The sequence below is a fragment of the Salmo trutta genome, chromosome 5 (assembly GCF_901001165.1).
Source record: "Salmo trutta chromosome 5, fSalTru1.1, whole genome shotgun sequence".
Taxonomy (NCBI): Eukaryota; Metazoa; Chordata; class Actinopteri; order Salmoniformes; family Salmonidae; genus Salmo; species Salmo trutta.
In genome coordinates, this window is record NC_042961.1 from 42972674 (window position 1) to 42985487 (window position 12814).

The window sequence follows — 12814 nt, forward strand, 5'->3', positions numbered from 1 at the left end:
GAAAATGTCAGTGAAGGCACCTGCCAGTTGGTCAGCACATGCCCGGAGCACACGTCCTGGTAATCCGTCTGGGCCCGCAGCCTTGTGTATGTTGACCTGTTTAAAGGTCTTACTCACGTCGGCTATGGAGAGCGTGATCACACAGTCGTCCGGAACAGCTGATGCTCTCATGCATGCCTCAGTGTTGCTTGCCTTGAGGCGAGCATAGAAGTGATTTAGCTCATCTGGTAGGCTCGTGTCACTGGGCAGCTCGCAGCTGTGCTTCCCTTTGTAGTCTGTAATAGTTTGCAAGCCCTGTCACATAAGACGAGTGTCGGAGCCGGTGTAGTATGATTCAATCTTATGCCTGTATTGACGCTTTGCCTGTTTGATGGTTCATCGCAGGGCACAGCAGGATTTCTTAGAAGCTTCCGGGTTAGAGTCCCGCACCTTGAAACCTCTACCCTTTAGCTCAGTGCGAATGTTGCCTGTAATCCATGGCTTCTGGTTGGGGTATGTACGTACAGTCACTGTGGGGACGACGTCCTCGATGCACTTTTTATTGATAAAGCCAGTGACTGATGTGGTGTACTCCTCAATGCCATCGGAAGAATCCCGGAACATGTTGCAGTCTGTGATAGCAAAACAGTCCTGTAGTTTAGCATCTGCTTTATATGGCCACTTTTTTACAGACCGAGTCACTGGTGCTTCCTGCTTTAATTTTTGCTTGTGAGCAGGAATCAGGAGGATAGAGTTGTGGTCGGATTTACCAAATGGAGGGCGAGGGAGAGCTTTGTGCGCGTCTCTGTGTGTGGAGTACAGGCGATCTAGAGTTATTTTCCCTCTGGTTGCACATTTAACATGTTGATAGAAATTTGGTAGAACTGATTAAAGTTTCCCTGCATTAAAGTCTCCGGCCACTAGGAGTGCCGCCTCTGGGTGAGTGGTTTCCTGTTTGCTTATTTCCTTATACAGCTGACTGAGTGCGGTCTTAGTGCCAGCATCTGTCTGTGGTGGTAAATAAACAGCCACGAAAAGTATAGCTGAAACCACTCTAGGCAAGTAGTGTGGCCTGCAATTTATCACAATAAACTCTACTTCAGGCGAGCAAAATCTAGAGACTCACAGTTAAGAGGCTCACAGTTAACTGTTCATTAAAAGAAACTGTAACAAAGATGATGGGGTGTGCCTTTCACCATCTCAGTAGAGTTTGGTGCCAAGTCTTTGCAAATGGTCCTAGCTATATTAAAACAGTCAAACGAGAGTTGCAACTGACCACTATATTGGTTTTAGTGAGCACGGTTCACATAAGAAGTGTAACAATTATTTGTCACCTTGAATGAGTTCCTTTGAAAATGTGGGTGTCTCAAAGGTACGCTGAACATGCAGTTCAGTTTGAGGCAAAACTATTTTCCCGAAAGCCCATTCTGAACTGATAGGCCTTACAGATGTAGGAACTTGGTGGAAATTGTGGAAATTACAAACTTTAGAAGCCTTCTAAAACTCAAATACACTACAAGTTTGCATTTCCTGCTTTGCAGGAAAATTCTCAGCAACAAAAGAGTGATCAAATTAAGATCCTACATCTGTACATGTTGTTTTGGGTCATACACAGCCCAGCCTAGTCTGAGACACGTACTAGATTCCTTCACACCGGTCACGCCACACCTGCAACGTGCGGGCAGGAAAAAATAAGTGACAGGAGTTGGCGATGAAGTACAAACACATCTTAGGGGCCGAGTTCCTGTCCAAGCTGGGACACGTGAAAGACTTCTCCCACTGGCTGAAGCAGCCTCCCCATACCCTTTGGCCTCAAGGGAAGCTGGTCTACTTCCTCCCATTTTTTTATCAAAGAATGTGCCAATAAGCAGCAATCGGCAAGAATGTGAACAACTTTTCCAGTGGTTGGTAGCAGTGGCTCACACAGCTCTGCAGACCCCTAAAAAGGACCCAGGACGGGAGCGCTCAGTTGAACCACCATGAAGACTGTTAGGATAGCCCTTCTCATCCTCCTCCTAACCCCACTCAAGCTCCTCACTACAGGTAAGCATGGATATTTAGATCTGCTTTTGGGATTAAAAAATTACTACAAACATACTTGGATAGGAGATCGTACGTGGTAAAAAAGGATCTATTGTCACATAGGCAGAAATGGTTTTTTTTTTTTTATTCAGTCAGAAATGGATTTAAAAAGTTGTAGTCAGGAAAAATGTATACTTAAAAAATAGACAACATGACTTACCAGTAGTTGAAGTTTATTGTGTTTTATGTTATTTTGTCTTGATAAGTAGAATAATTGTTTTAATTGGCTGTAGTATTTACTTACCATCTTAATCAGACTAGGTTTGCAACAAAAAATCTTGTATATCGACATTTGGATCATGAATTATGTTATAGTATGACATGAGATAAGAGCAGCGTTGTTTTTTATTGTTGTTGATGTGAATCTTGTGTAGTGTTCCCAAAATAATGTATATTATCCTGGTCAGCCTCATGTGGAGGTAGGTACAGCCACAAACCTTAATAAGGTGCAATTCATATTTATAAAGTAGTATACAATTTCTGAACACTTTGTGTTAAGTTGCGTCAAGTGTTACCAGGATAACTCTGAAACCTCCCCATGGTGCAAGTCACCCAAGAGGGACACATGGACATGAATGTTGACAGGGAGGCCAACCAAAGTTATTGGCAGGACCTAAATTATTCCTATTTTATTAAAGGTCTATTGAAAGACAAAATGCACACCTAAAATAGTCTTTATTAGGTGTGTATGAGGAACCCTGTTCATCACCTTGTGTTCACTTTACACCTTTTTTCAAGTCGACTTAATTTCAAGTCGACTTCATTTCAAGTCGACTTCATTTCAAGTCGACTTATGATCAACTTTAGCCATCTTTGGCGATCTATTTGAGGGACGTAATGCATTGGACAACACGGATAACAAAGACAAAACATCTAGGAATAAGACCATGTCCAGGCCCAAGACAAATTAATGTGGTTACTTGGGCTGGTGGGGAAAAAAGAGGGAGTCTCCAGATTGTTTGTTTTGATTGGAGCATGGGCACGGATCCAAGAGGATCGTTAACCGTCATGTGCTGCCCAGAGAGGTGATTGGAACTGCAGATAGTCAGTGGGAACCAAACTGCCCCTTCTCTCACAGGAGGAGAGATTATTGTCCTGAGTCCCTTTCGAAGTGAAATGGTCCAATCGGCAGCAAATCTCCTTCCAGTATGAATCTAACATCTGCAGGAAACACCAAACCAAACGTCACTGCAGTGCAAGCCTCTCTAGAGTGGTGAGAGAAATGGCAGTTTTCTCCCTTGTAAATATGTCCCACCATACTATACAGAAAACTAAATTGATAAAGGGTGAAATGCAAGTGTATTTAGCCTACCATGTAGGCTTAATGATTGCGCTTTCCATTTGCCTGTATCATGGAAATAGATTATTACTGTTGCCATAAGGTACATGACTTATTATGAAAGGGTGGGGGCAGGGGTGAATCTGCCAACACTGCCGATGAGGAGAGGTCTCTGTACAAGACAAAATGCAGCTATAGCAGAGGAAAAAGAGGCAAAAGCAGGGGTCAAGTATTGGGTTATGTGCTCAAAAGTCAGTGTGAAACATCAGGCATGAAGACAGTTGAGCTGAAGCCCCTCTCTGACGGGGGAGAAGACAGGAAACCCTGCCTGGCCCTTTGGCTGTTCGAGCCAGTAGGGGCCAGGGGACAACAATACTCTGTCTGGAACAGGATGCAGCTTTTCACAGGTCTGGGCCTGAAGCAGAGGATATCCACCTCAAAGTGTCACAGACGGGACGGCTTTCTCAAGGGTGCATCGTCAAAATCGGACTATTTAAAATGTAAATAAATAGATGCCAGACAGTGGTCTTTCAAACCATGCCAAACAGGAACAACACAATTGTCAAACCTTTGAATCTAAAAGGGACCATTATTTCAGAGGAAATGTTTTAGCAACCAAGATAGAAATGGTGACTTTCGATCTGTCATAATGTGACCTCTTTGGAGTGCTCACATCCTTTAGATTGCTTTAGGATTTAGAGCCGCACTTTACCGAGAATTAGTCTGCAGGTGAAGCTTATTGCAAATGTGGTACAATTACAGGTTCTCTTAACAGGAAGTATTAGCCAACAATATATTACATTCAGTCTCGAAAACGTAAACAACTTACTAAATCATGAAGTCATTTTTTGCCTGTTTGTCATTCGGTATGGTTATGGTGTTGCCACAGAAGTTAAGTATTGTTAAAAAAAGATCAAAAGCCCCAATAGCAGAACCAGCAGCAGGGCAACCTGATGGACTGCCATAAAACCAAGTTCCACGTAGGTACATTATGAGGTTTTGAGGTAATATTTCAAGAGATGAACAATAGGCAGATGCATAGACAGTGATAGTAAAAAAAAAAATTAAAATCTGGTTGCATTTTTAAGCCTAAGATTTTCTCATCACCGACGACTCCTGCTGCTACTTTTTGATGATTTGCATCTTATTTTACACTACTGAGTTAGAATATCTTTGATCTGTCATTATAGCAACTGAGACACCCAAAACAAGTGTTCCTCCTCACATTACATCTGTCCGTACAACCGATGCTGCTGCCACCTCTGCTGTGACCACACGCAGTAAGTAAAAGAAAACATATCAAAACATGGTTTCAGATTCAAACAGCTGTATTCATCTCTTGTTCAAATAACTGTCAAACCCTTAGGACATTGTAACCTTAGAACGGGTTCCTCTTTAGAGAGAGGTACAGCATGCTGGTTTAGAAACTCTGCTCTTAGACTTATTTTACATTCCAGGGACAGAGACCAAATCTGCCACAGTAACTGCCACGGAAAAACCAGCATCAACAACATCCCATCTCTCAGTGCGTTCCACATCTCTACGTGCTAAGGATGATGGTATTTCATTTAAATTGGCCATTTAAGTTTCATTTGAAAAAAATACTGACTACAGTCTGCTCTGTGAGATATTAGGTTGCTTCTTGTGTAAATATTTTCCGTCTGGATTTGAATGATTTGTATGCATGGCTGTTGGAATAACCAAATGATAATAACCAGAGGCTGACCATATATCAAGGATCTCAGAGTGCTGATTTAGGATCAGTCTTGCCTTTTAGATCACAATGAATAAGATTACATGAACAGGAGGGACCTGATCCTAGATCAGCACTCCTACTAAGATGATTGATACATACTGCCCCAGATCTTAAATGTTAGAAATGCTCTAAATGAGTGCATTCTTCCCCCTTAACAGAAAAAGTGGCAGAGACCCAGGCCACAACAACTGTTCCCACGACTGACCCACTCAAAGATGTGACCACAGTTCAGCCTACATCAAAGACTCAAGGTAAGAGGAGGTTGTCACCCTCTCTCAAATTACAATAGAGATAAGATAGATGATAACAAGCAAAGCATTGGGTTAAAGATACCTTCTGCTCTGTAACGAGAAATAGCCTACTGATTACAGTAAAGCAAAAATTGTAATTCTTCAGATATTCAGACAACCACACAGAGCCATGGTTTTCCTTCACCAGGATCCTTGACCACCTCCAGACCAGAAGAGAAAGGTACCGTTTACTGTCAATCTGATTTATTTACTTATGTTCCATCAAATAACCCACGAAATGGAAGTGACTTTAGTATACTCATTCTAATAAATAAATATGACAAAGCCAGCTTGTGTAGATATTACATAATTTCGGATAGCCTTCATTTCTTAACATTTACATTTACATTTACGTAATTTAGCAGACGCTCTTATCCAGAGCGACTTACAAATTGGTGCATTCGCCTTATGATATCCAGTGGAACAACCACTTTACAATAGTACATCTATATCTTTTTTTTGGGGGGGGGGGGGTTAGAAGGATTACTTTATCCTATCCCAGGTATTCCTTAAAGAGGTGGGGATTCAGGTGTCTGAAACCCCACCTCTTTAAGGAATACCTGGGATAGGATAAAGTAATCCTTCTAACCCCCCCCCCCAAAAAAAAAAAAAAAAAAATACTAAATAAAAAAAAATATATATATAGATGTACTATTGTAAAGGGGTTGTTCCACTGGATATCATAAGGTGAATGCACCAATTTATAAGCCGCTCTGGATACATCAAATACTTGATGTATTTTTATTTTCTATTTTACCTTTATTTAACTAGGCAAGTCAGTTAAGAACAAATTCTTATTTTCAATGACGGCCTAGGAACAGTGGGTTAACTGCCTTGTTCAGGTATTATCCTCACGACCCAATAACAATGGTTTGCCAATAATGTTTTCTTCAGTTTCAGGTGGTGGAATTACAGGTAAGTCTAAAGCAGTATCACTGTCCCTCAATTAGGGTTGCAAAGCAAGGGTATATTACTGGACATTTTAAAGTTTACAGGTAAACTACAAGAATTTAGGTAACTTTCAAGGATTTTATATAATTTATCACAAGACATCTAGTGGCCCTTCTGGGTACTTCAAATTATCATAGGTGTCTGTAATTATCTCTGGCCCTCTGTGCCCTTAAAACATTTTAAATAATCAAATAAGATTAACATTATCCTAAATATAAACCATCAACTTAATGAATACCATTGGTGTTTAATATGTTCAGCATGAATATCCTTTATATATTTTTTTACACACTTATTTTTGTTACTAGGTGAATGTCCTTTTTGTAAATGTTTTGGCGCCAAACTGTTGGCAGTTGTGAAAAAAGACAGTTGTTGGGACAGTTGCAGAGTTAATTGAAAATAATACCATTGCTGGTTAGATACTTTTTTTAGGCTATTTTGTCTTGAAACATATGCTCTCTCTCTGTCTCTCTCTAGCTCCCTCTCTTTCTCTCTCTCTCTCTCTATATATATATATATATATAGTATTCATTATTGGGGAGATTCCCAAAGGCTGGAGCGTCGGCCTTCTCGCCCACTCCAATTTCGCTCCAGTAGTGCTAACTTAATGAGCTCAGGGCATGCCCAGCCCAGCATGCATTTGATGTCTACTTGTGTGCTGCTATAGCCCCTTGCTTTAGTTACTGTCATGGTGTTCGCTAACTATTTTCATAAAGAAACTAATAAAACACAGGTGCTAAATCAAGAAAAGCTGTCATCAAGGCAAAGGGTGGCTACTTTGAAGAATCTAAAAAATAAAATATATTTTGATTTGTTTAACACTTTTTTGGTTACTACATGATTCCATATGTGTTATTTCATAGTGTGGATGTCTTCACTATTATTCTACAGAACATAGGAAAAAATTAGGAAAAAACATTGAATGAGTAGGTGTGTCCAAACTGTTGACTGGTATTCATTATTAGACCTGTGTCCATATTTTCTATGAATTTCTAGTGGATGTTTCAAGAGAACAATGCCTATTTAATGAAAAGAGCATCTAACCAACAATGGCATTATTTTCATTTGTAATAAGGAATACTATATAGCAATACAATTTCTGAAAGTTATTCAAGTATAAATCATCAAAGTTACCATAGATTGCCATAAATTACCTATTAATTACCCAAATTACTGAATATTCTGGTAACTTTGCTAAATGACCAGTAGCTTTGCAACCCTACCCTCAATGCACTTATTTATCCACTACCTGAAAATGAACAGGATGGTATAATGATCAATATTACAATGTTTCCAGGTCAGGAAGGAGACAAGAACAATAGGAATGCGGGTCAAGATGCCAGTCGGTCCTCTGCTACCATCTATATATAAATGAACTCACACTGACACAAATTTACCTCACACTGAAAAACACACACAGTCAGCAAAACAAACAGAACATTTTAAATAGACACATTATCCAGATGGCAAGTTCCAAATTATGGAACTAGCATCTCCTTCTCGTGGTTATTGAAAGTTCATAGACGTTATCATAGAATTTACTACATAAAACACACTACAGAGTATATTGAGTTTTACAGTATGTTATTTCTCTACTCAGGTGGTCACCATGCTGGAGATGAAGAACCGGAAACTCCTAAATCAAGTAATGTAGCAACTTTATAGGCCCATTTACCTCAACATCTATGCCAGGGGTAGGCAACCCTGTTCCTGTAGTGCCACAGGTACTGCAGGATTTGGTTCCAACTAGGCACCACACCTGACCAACTGGGCTAATTGATCAGTTCAATGAATGCCTAAATTCAAAACACCTGGTCTTCCAGGTCATTTAAATCAAAAACATGAAGTGCCTGTGGCACTCCATGACCAGGGTTGCCTATTCCCGATCTATGTTCTACCAATAGCACACCCACCAGAGGGTGCACACACTTCACATTTGACTGGGTTGTCAGTGTGTGTGTGTGTGTGTGTGTGTGTGTGTGTGTGTGTGTGTGTGTGTGTGTGTGCGTGCGTGCGTGCGTGCGTGCGTGCGTGCGTGCGTGCGTGCGTGCATGTGTGTGTACAAAGTCATTAGTCAGGCCATGTTCAATTACAACTCATCATAAATTGGCTACATGATACATTTTTGGAACAATGCTACTAATCCAACTTCTCATAGTATGTGAAAAACAACAGTTTTGTCTGCCACACTAAAGAAGGATTTGCTCCCTCTTTGTCTCCAGATAAGAAGATGCTGTGGATTCTTTTGCCAGTCCTGGGAGTTGTGGTGGCTGCTGTCATCTTCGTTTTCAAATTTAAATGCATGAAGGTCCACGATCACACAGGTATTACTTAATTACTGAATTAGATGTGACTCTGCACAGCACTATGTCTACATACACAGAAGTCTAATGACGTTACAAACTAAGTGTCACATTTTTTTTTTGTCCCTCAACAGAGGCAATTGATAATGGAACAGAAAAGTAAGTATAGTCTTTGGACTGTAGACGAAGATACCATTTAGACAGTACCCCATTTGAACAGTTCAAATATACCATAATCCTTTAAAGAAAAATACTATATTTTACTCCCAATATGCTCTGCTCACTCCTCTTTGCAGTGCCTCTTTCCAGAGCAGGTCGGACAGCACCAAAGATGGTGTCATGCTTCTCGGAGTGAAGTCCTCAGGTGGTACGTTTAAACTGTTTAAACTTACTAGCAAGTTAGCATTGTCAATTGCTGTTATATATTTCACATGGTCCTTCAGCACAGTTCCTGCAACTATGGTGGATGCTTAACCAGACCAGTGCAGTTTGGCTCGGCTCAGTAGTGTGAAAAGATTCTACCAAGCAATTAGTCCAAGCAGTTCCCATGATTCCTACCCTTCAAGTAATTGAAAGACAAGGAGGAAAGCTTCAATCAAATGATACAAGTTCAAGAGAAACATGCATACTAGTAGTGTTCTACTTAACTTTTCCAAGTTCTCTGTCCTTTCCCCATCCCTTTACATTACAACTTTGTTTTATCTGGCGTGGACATGCAATTATTCCCGGGAAGCTGGGAGCCTTTAATATTTCATTGTGCATGTTCAGTAATGGGCTTGGCCTGGGGAGAGCAGGGGAAGGTGTTTCCTGTGATTTTTCGCCCCTCCCTTGAAAGACCAGCAGGGGATGAAAGATACAGGCTTCCTCACACAAACACATATTATTTTGGACAGCCCCTATTGTGTGGCTCCCTGGGCCGGCAAATGTTTTTTTGTTGTTGTTTTTTGTCAATGTCAATGTTTGCCGGTCAGACCCTGTGTGTAAAGTTCTTCTGCAATTGTGTGATCAAATTAAGATTCTACATCTGTAGGTCTACCCTCCAAATGGGAATTGGGCATAAAAATCGCCACCTTCCTCTCTTTTCACTGTTTTTATTTATTTTAATTTTATTTCACCTTTATTAACCAGGTAGGCCAGTTGAGAACATGTTCTCATTTACAACTGCGACCTGGCCAAGATAAAGCAAAGCAGTGTGACAAAACAACAACACAGAGTTACACATGGAGTAAACAAAAGTACAGTCAATAACACAATAGAAAAATCTATATACAGTGTGTGCAAATGGAGTGTAATCAGAGCCTTGAGCTGTTGGCTAGTAGCTGAAGGGGGAAATGGTGTCAGCGGTCAGGAATTTTGCTGAGAGAGAAAGTGTTAGTTAGGGTTTTGAATAACTGACTGCTATTGTCACAATTTAGGATTTCTTTCAATTTCCTTTTCAATAAGCCTACACTTTATACATCAAGTTGTTTTAAAGCTGTTTGGGAGATTTGGATGTTGCAGTCTCTGAGAGATTTATGATGAAATAAAATGTATAAGAGGCTTCTTTGACTAAATCACTTTGGATAAAGACATCTGTCAAATGACCATGTGGGCCACTGTCATTTGCGCAACACAGTGCAATTAACCCCTAGGTCTAGGGCTATTGTCCCACTTTCAGCCGACACAGCCCAAACTCAGATATCTGGACAATAATACAATACTGACCTCTACTGTTCTATTGAGTAACCACAAAGTAAACACACCAGGGCTGATTTCAACAGGAGGCAACGTTATGTAACATTCAGATAGCATATTTCTATGTAGAATAAGGAATCACGTCAGCTCTATTCATGGCATTTCTATGTGCAACGTTCGACAACGTTTGGCTACTGAAATTCCTGTTGTAATGGGAGGGATGTTATAAGGAGCGGTCTCAGTTATACAACCACACCTCTCAAATACTGTATGATCCTGGGTTGGGGTTTTATAATACATAACCAGTTTGTTAATTTTTAACTCTCCCTTTCAGCTGCTGCACGATAAAAAGGAGGGCGTCCCATTCTACAGTATATGACCAATAGATCTCACAACCCAAAAAAATGGTCAAGACCTTCAACTATCTAAAAATGCTGGACAATCAAATATGGCGTATAAGAATCCCAAAAGCTAAGTGAGCATATTCTTATACTTTATAGTGTGGAAAGAAGATTGGTGTGGAGTATTGTAGGATATGGGACTCTTAACTGAACATGTGTCTGTTAAAAAATGTTCATTAAGATACTGTATATCATTTCAAAAATATGTACTTCACTGTTTTTTGTATTCTTATTTTGATGGTAATTTAGCCAAGGAGGAACTGTGATCTCAATTTAATCAAGACTAACATCCAGACATTTCATTCAGGTAAACAATGCAAGATTTTGAATGAATGTAAATAAATTAACCCAAAAGCTCATTGTCTGGGTGCAAGAGGATTGTTTGTCTCATCCCTGTATTTAAGATACTGGTTTTGATTTTATATCACACAAACATGTATGAAATCCAAATGCATTGAACCTGAATTCAGCACACAATTCCTTGGTTCAAACCAGTTAGTGACCAGTACACATTATTAAGTGTTTGTATGCTTTAAATCTGTTGTAATAAATGATTTAGCTTTCAGTGTAAATGCCAGGATTGTAAAGATTAGCTATATTGCCGGTATGTTTCCTGCTTGTCAACCAGTTTTTGTGTATATTAGAGCAAACAATAAGACTTCCCACTGGTCAAAGATGATTTGAATTTCTCAAATAAAGAAGAACGCTATTTGACTGATCGGCATTGGTTGAATATTTGTTGTTTTGCACCTGTACATGCTCACGAAAGTTTATGTTGATTTTGGATGTTGATTTCACCTGGCTACACACCGTATCTTTAATGTGCTGAATTATGTAACACAACCATACGAAAGGCTATGGAGAATAAACTATTCAGTATAGGAGAGCTGTAGCTCCGCCCACCGGTTATGTGGAGTAGAGCATGCTGGGCGATCTCCAGCTCTGAGGATAAGGAAGTAACTAGAGAAAAGTCAAGTGATTAGTTCAAGCCATCTATAGTTTTTTCCTTTAGTTAGCATTATTTGTTTTACCAAGGCCAGTGTGTGTCCTTCAGAAATATGAGTACATATTTCTTACTCTTCATGTGTTAATGTTGTGGACGTACAAGCTGACAATTATGTAGTTTATCTTTGTTATGCTAATTTACGTTTTTGCCACAAAGCTAGCAAATGCAAGCTTGCTAGCTCGGTTGTTTTTGTCATCTCATTTCGGACATTTGTGATTTGTATAGTATAATGTTCCCCAGTGCCTTGTTTATATGCCCTGTAACTATAAATACTGTATGTGTGAAGTATAGTTTATTTGGTTTTATTGTGTAGACATGCATTCAAGTTCATGCAGTTGTGTGAGGATGATGGTGCTGCTTTGTAGTGCTGGGTGGCTGCACCCTTCTGATCTTTTATTAGCCATGTTGATAGGCTGTTTCGTCCTGTGCAGCACATTAGCTATTGAAGCCATATTATTGTTTATAGCCAATGTAATTGGAGGATGTATTAAGCTTATACCTGCCATTTACTATTGCATTTACATTCCCCTTTTACTTTCACAACCACACACACTCTTGGTTAAAACAGTTGTCAAGCCATACCTTAAATTGCCTTAGCCCATACACTGTGCTGTGCCGTTCCTGCTCTATGTGAATCAGCGTTATTAAACCACCTCAACTGGAATCCTACCTGTCTGTCATCTGTGCCCTTACAAGTACCTGGGAGAGAACATATTAAGTGGTAAGAAAACCCTAAGAATATACAGTCCAACAGGTCCTCCACTTCATTTTGGTCCATTCGACACAGTGCTTTCTTCCAGAGCAAGCTGCAAGACTAGTATGTGAGTGAAGCTTTCACACAGCCATCAGTTTGTCCGAAGCGTCAGACACAGCTACCACAGCATCTACAAAATTACAAGGTAAGCTATGTGAGCCAAAGACGGCACGCTTCACCACACCATAGCACAGCACAATAGGATGTACATGAGAGGAGTGGCATTCTCATCAAGAAGGAGAGGCCAATATGACCCCCTTCACCTCTTCACATGCAACCTCATCCAATCACCAGGTTCAATGAGATGCTGCCCAAAAGTGGGACCATCAGAGACATCAC

The 12814-nt window shown here is 40.1% G+C and overlaps 1 protein-coding gene across 4 annotated transcripts; it reads left to right on the forward strand.

Moving 5' to 3' along the window:
* The first annotated feature begins 1798 nt into the window (after positions 1-1798).
* Positions 1799-11437, forward strand: LOC115194218 (mucin-5AC). 4 transcript variants are annotated; one of them, XM_029753708.1, is made up of 12 exons: positions 1799-2022; positions 4531-4620; positions 4798-4899; positions 5255-5347; positions 5493-5567; positions 6281-6301; positions 7635-7700; positions 7938-7982; positions 8560-8661; positions 8775-8799; positions 8937-9004; positions 10649-11437. In XM_029753708.1, the coding sequence occupies exons 1-12, from the start codon at positions 1959-1961 to the stop codon at positions 10660-10662; spliced, it is 765 nt and encodes a 254-aa protein (XP_029609568.1). In that variant the 5' UTR covers positions 1799-1958; the 3' UTR covers positions 10663-11437. The 4 variants fall into 4 exon arrangements, with proteins under 4 accessions (XP_029609568.1, XP_029609566.1, XP_029609569.1 ...); XM_029753706.1 differs by having other exon boundaries at positions 1803-2022; positions 8937-9007; XM_029753709.1 differs by lacking the exon at positions 7635-7700 and having other exon boundaries at positions 1809-2022; positions 8937-9007.
* The last annotated feature ends 1377 nt before the right edge of the window (positions 11438-12814 follow it).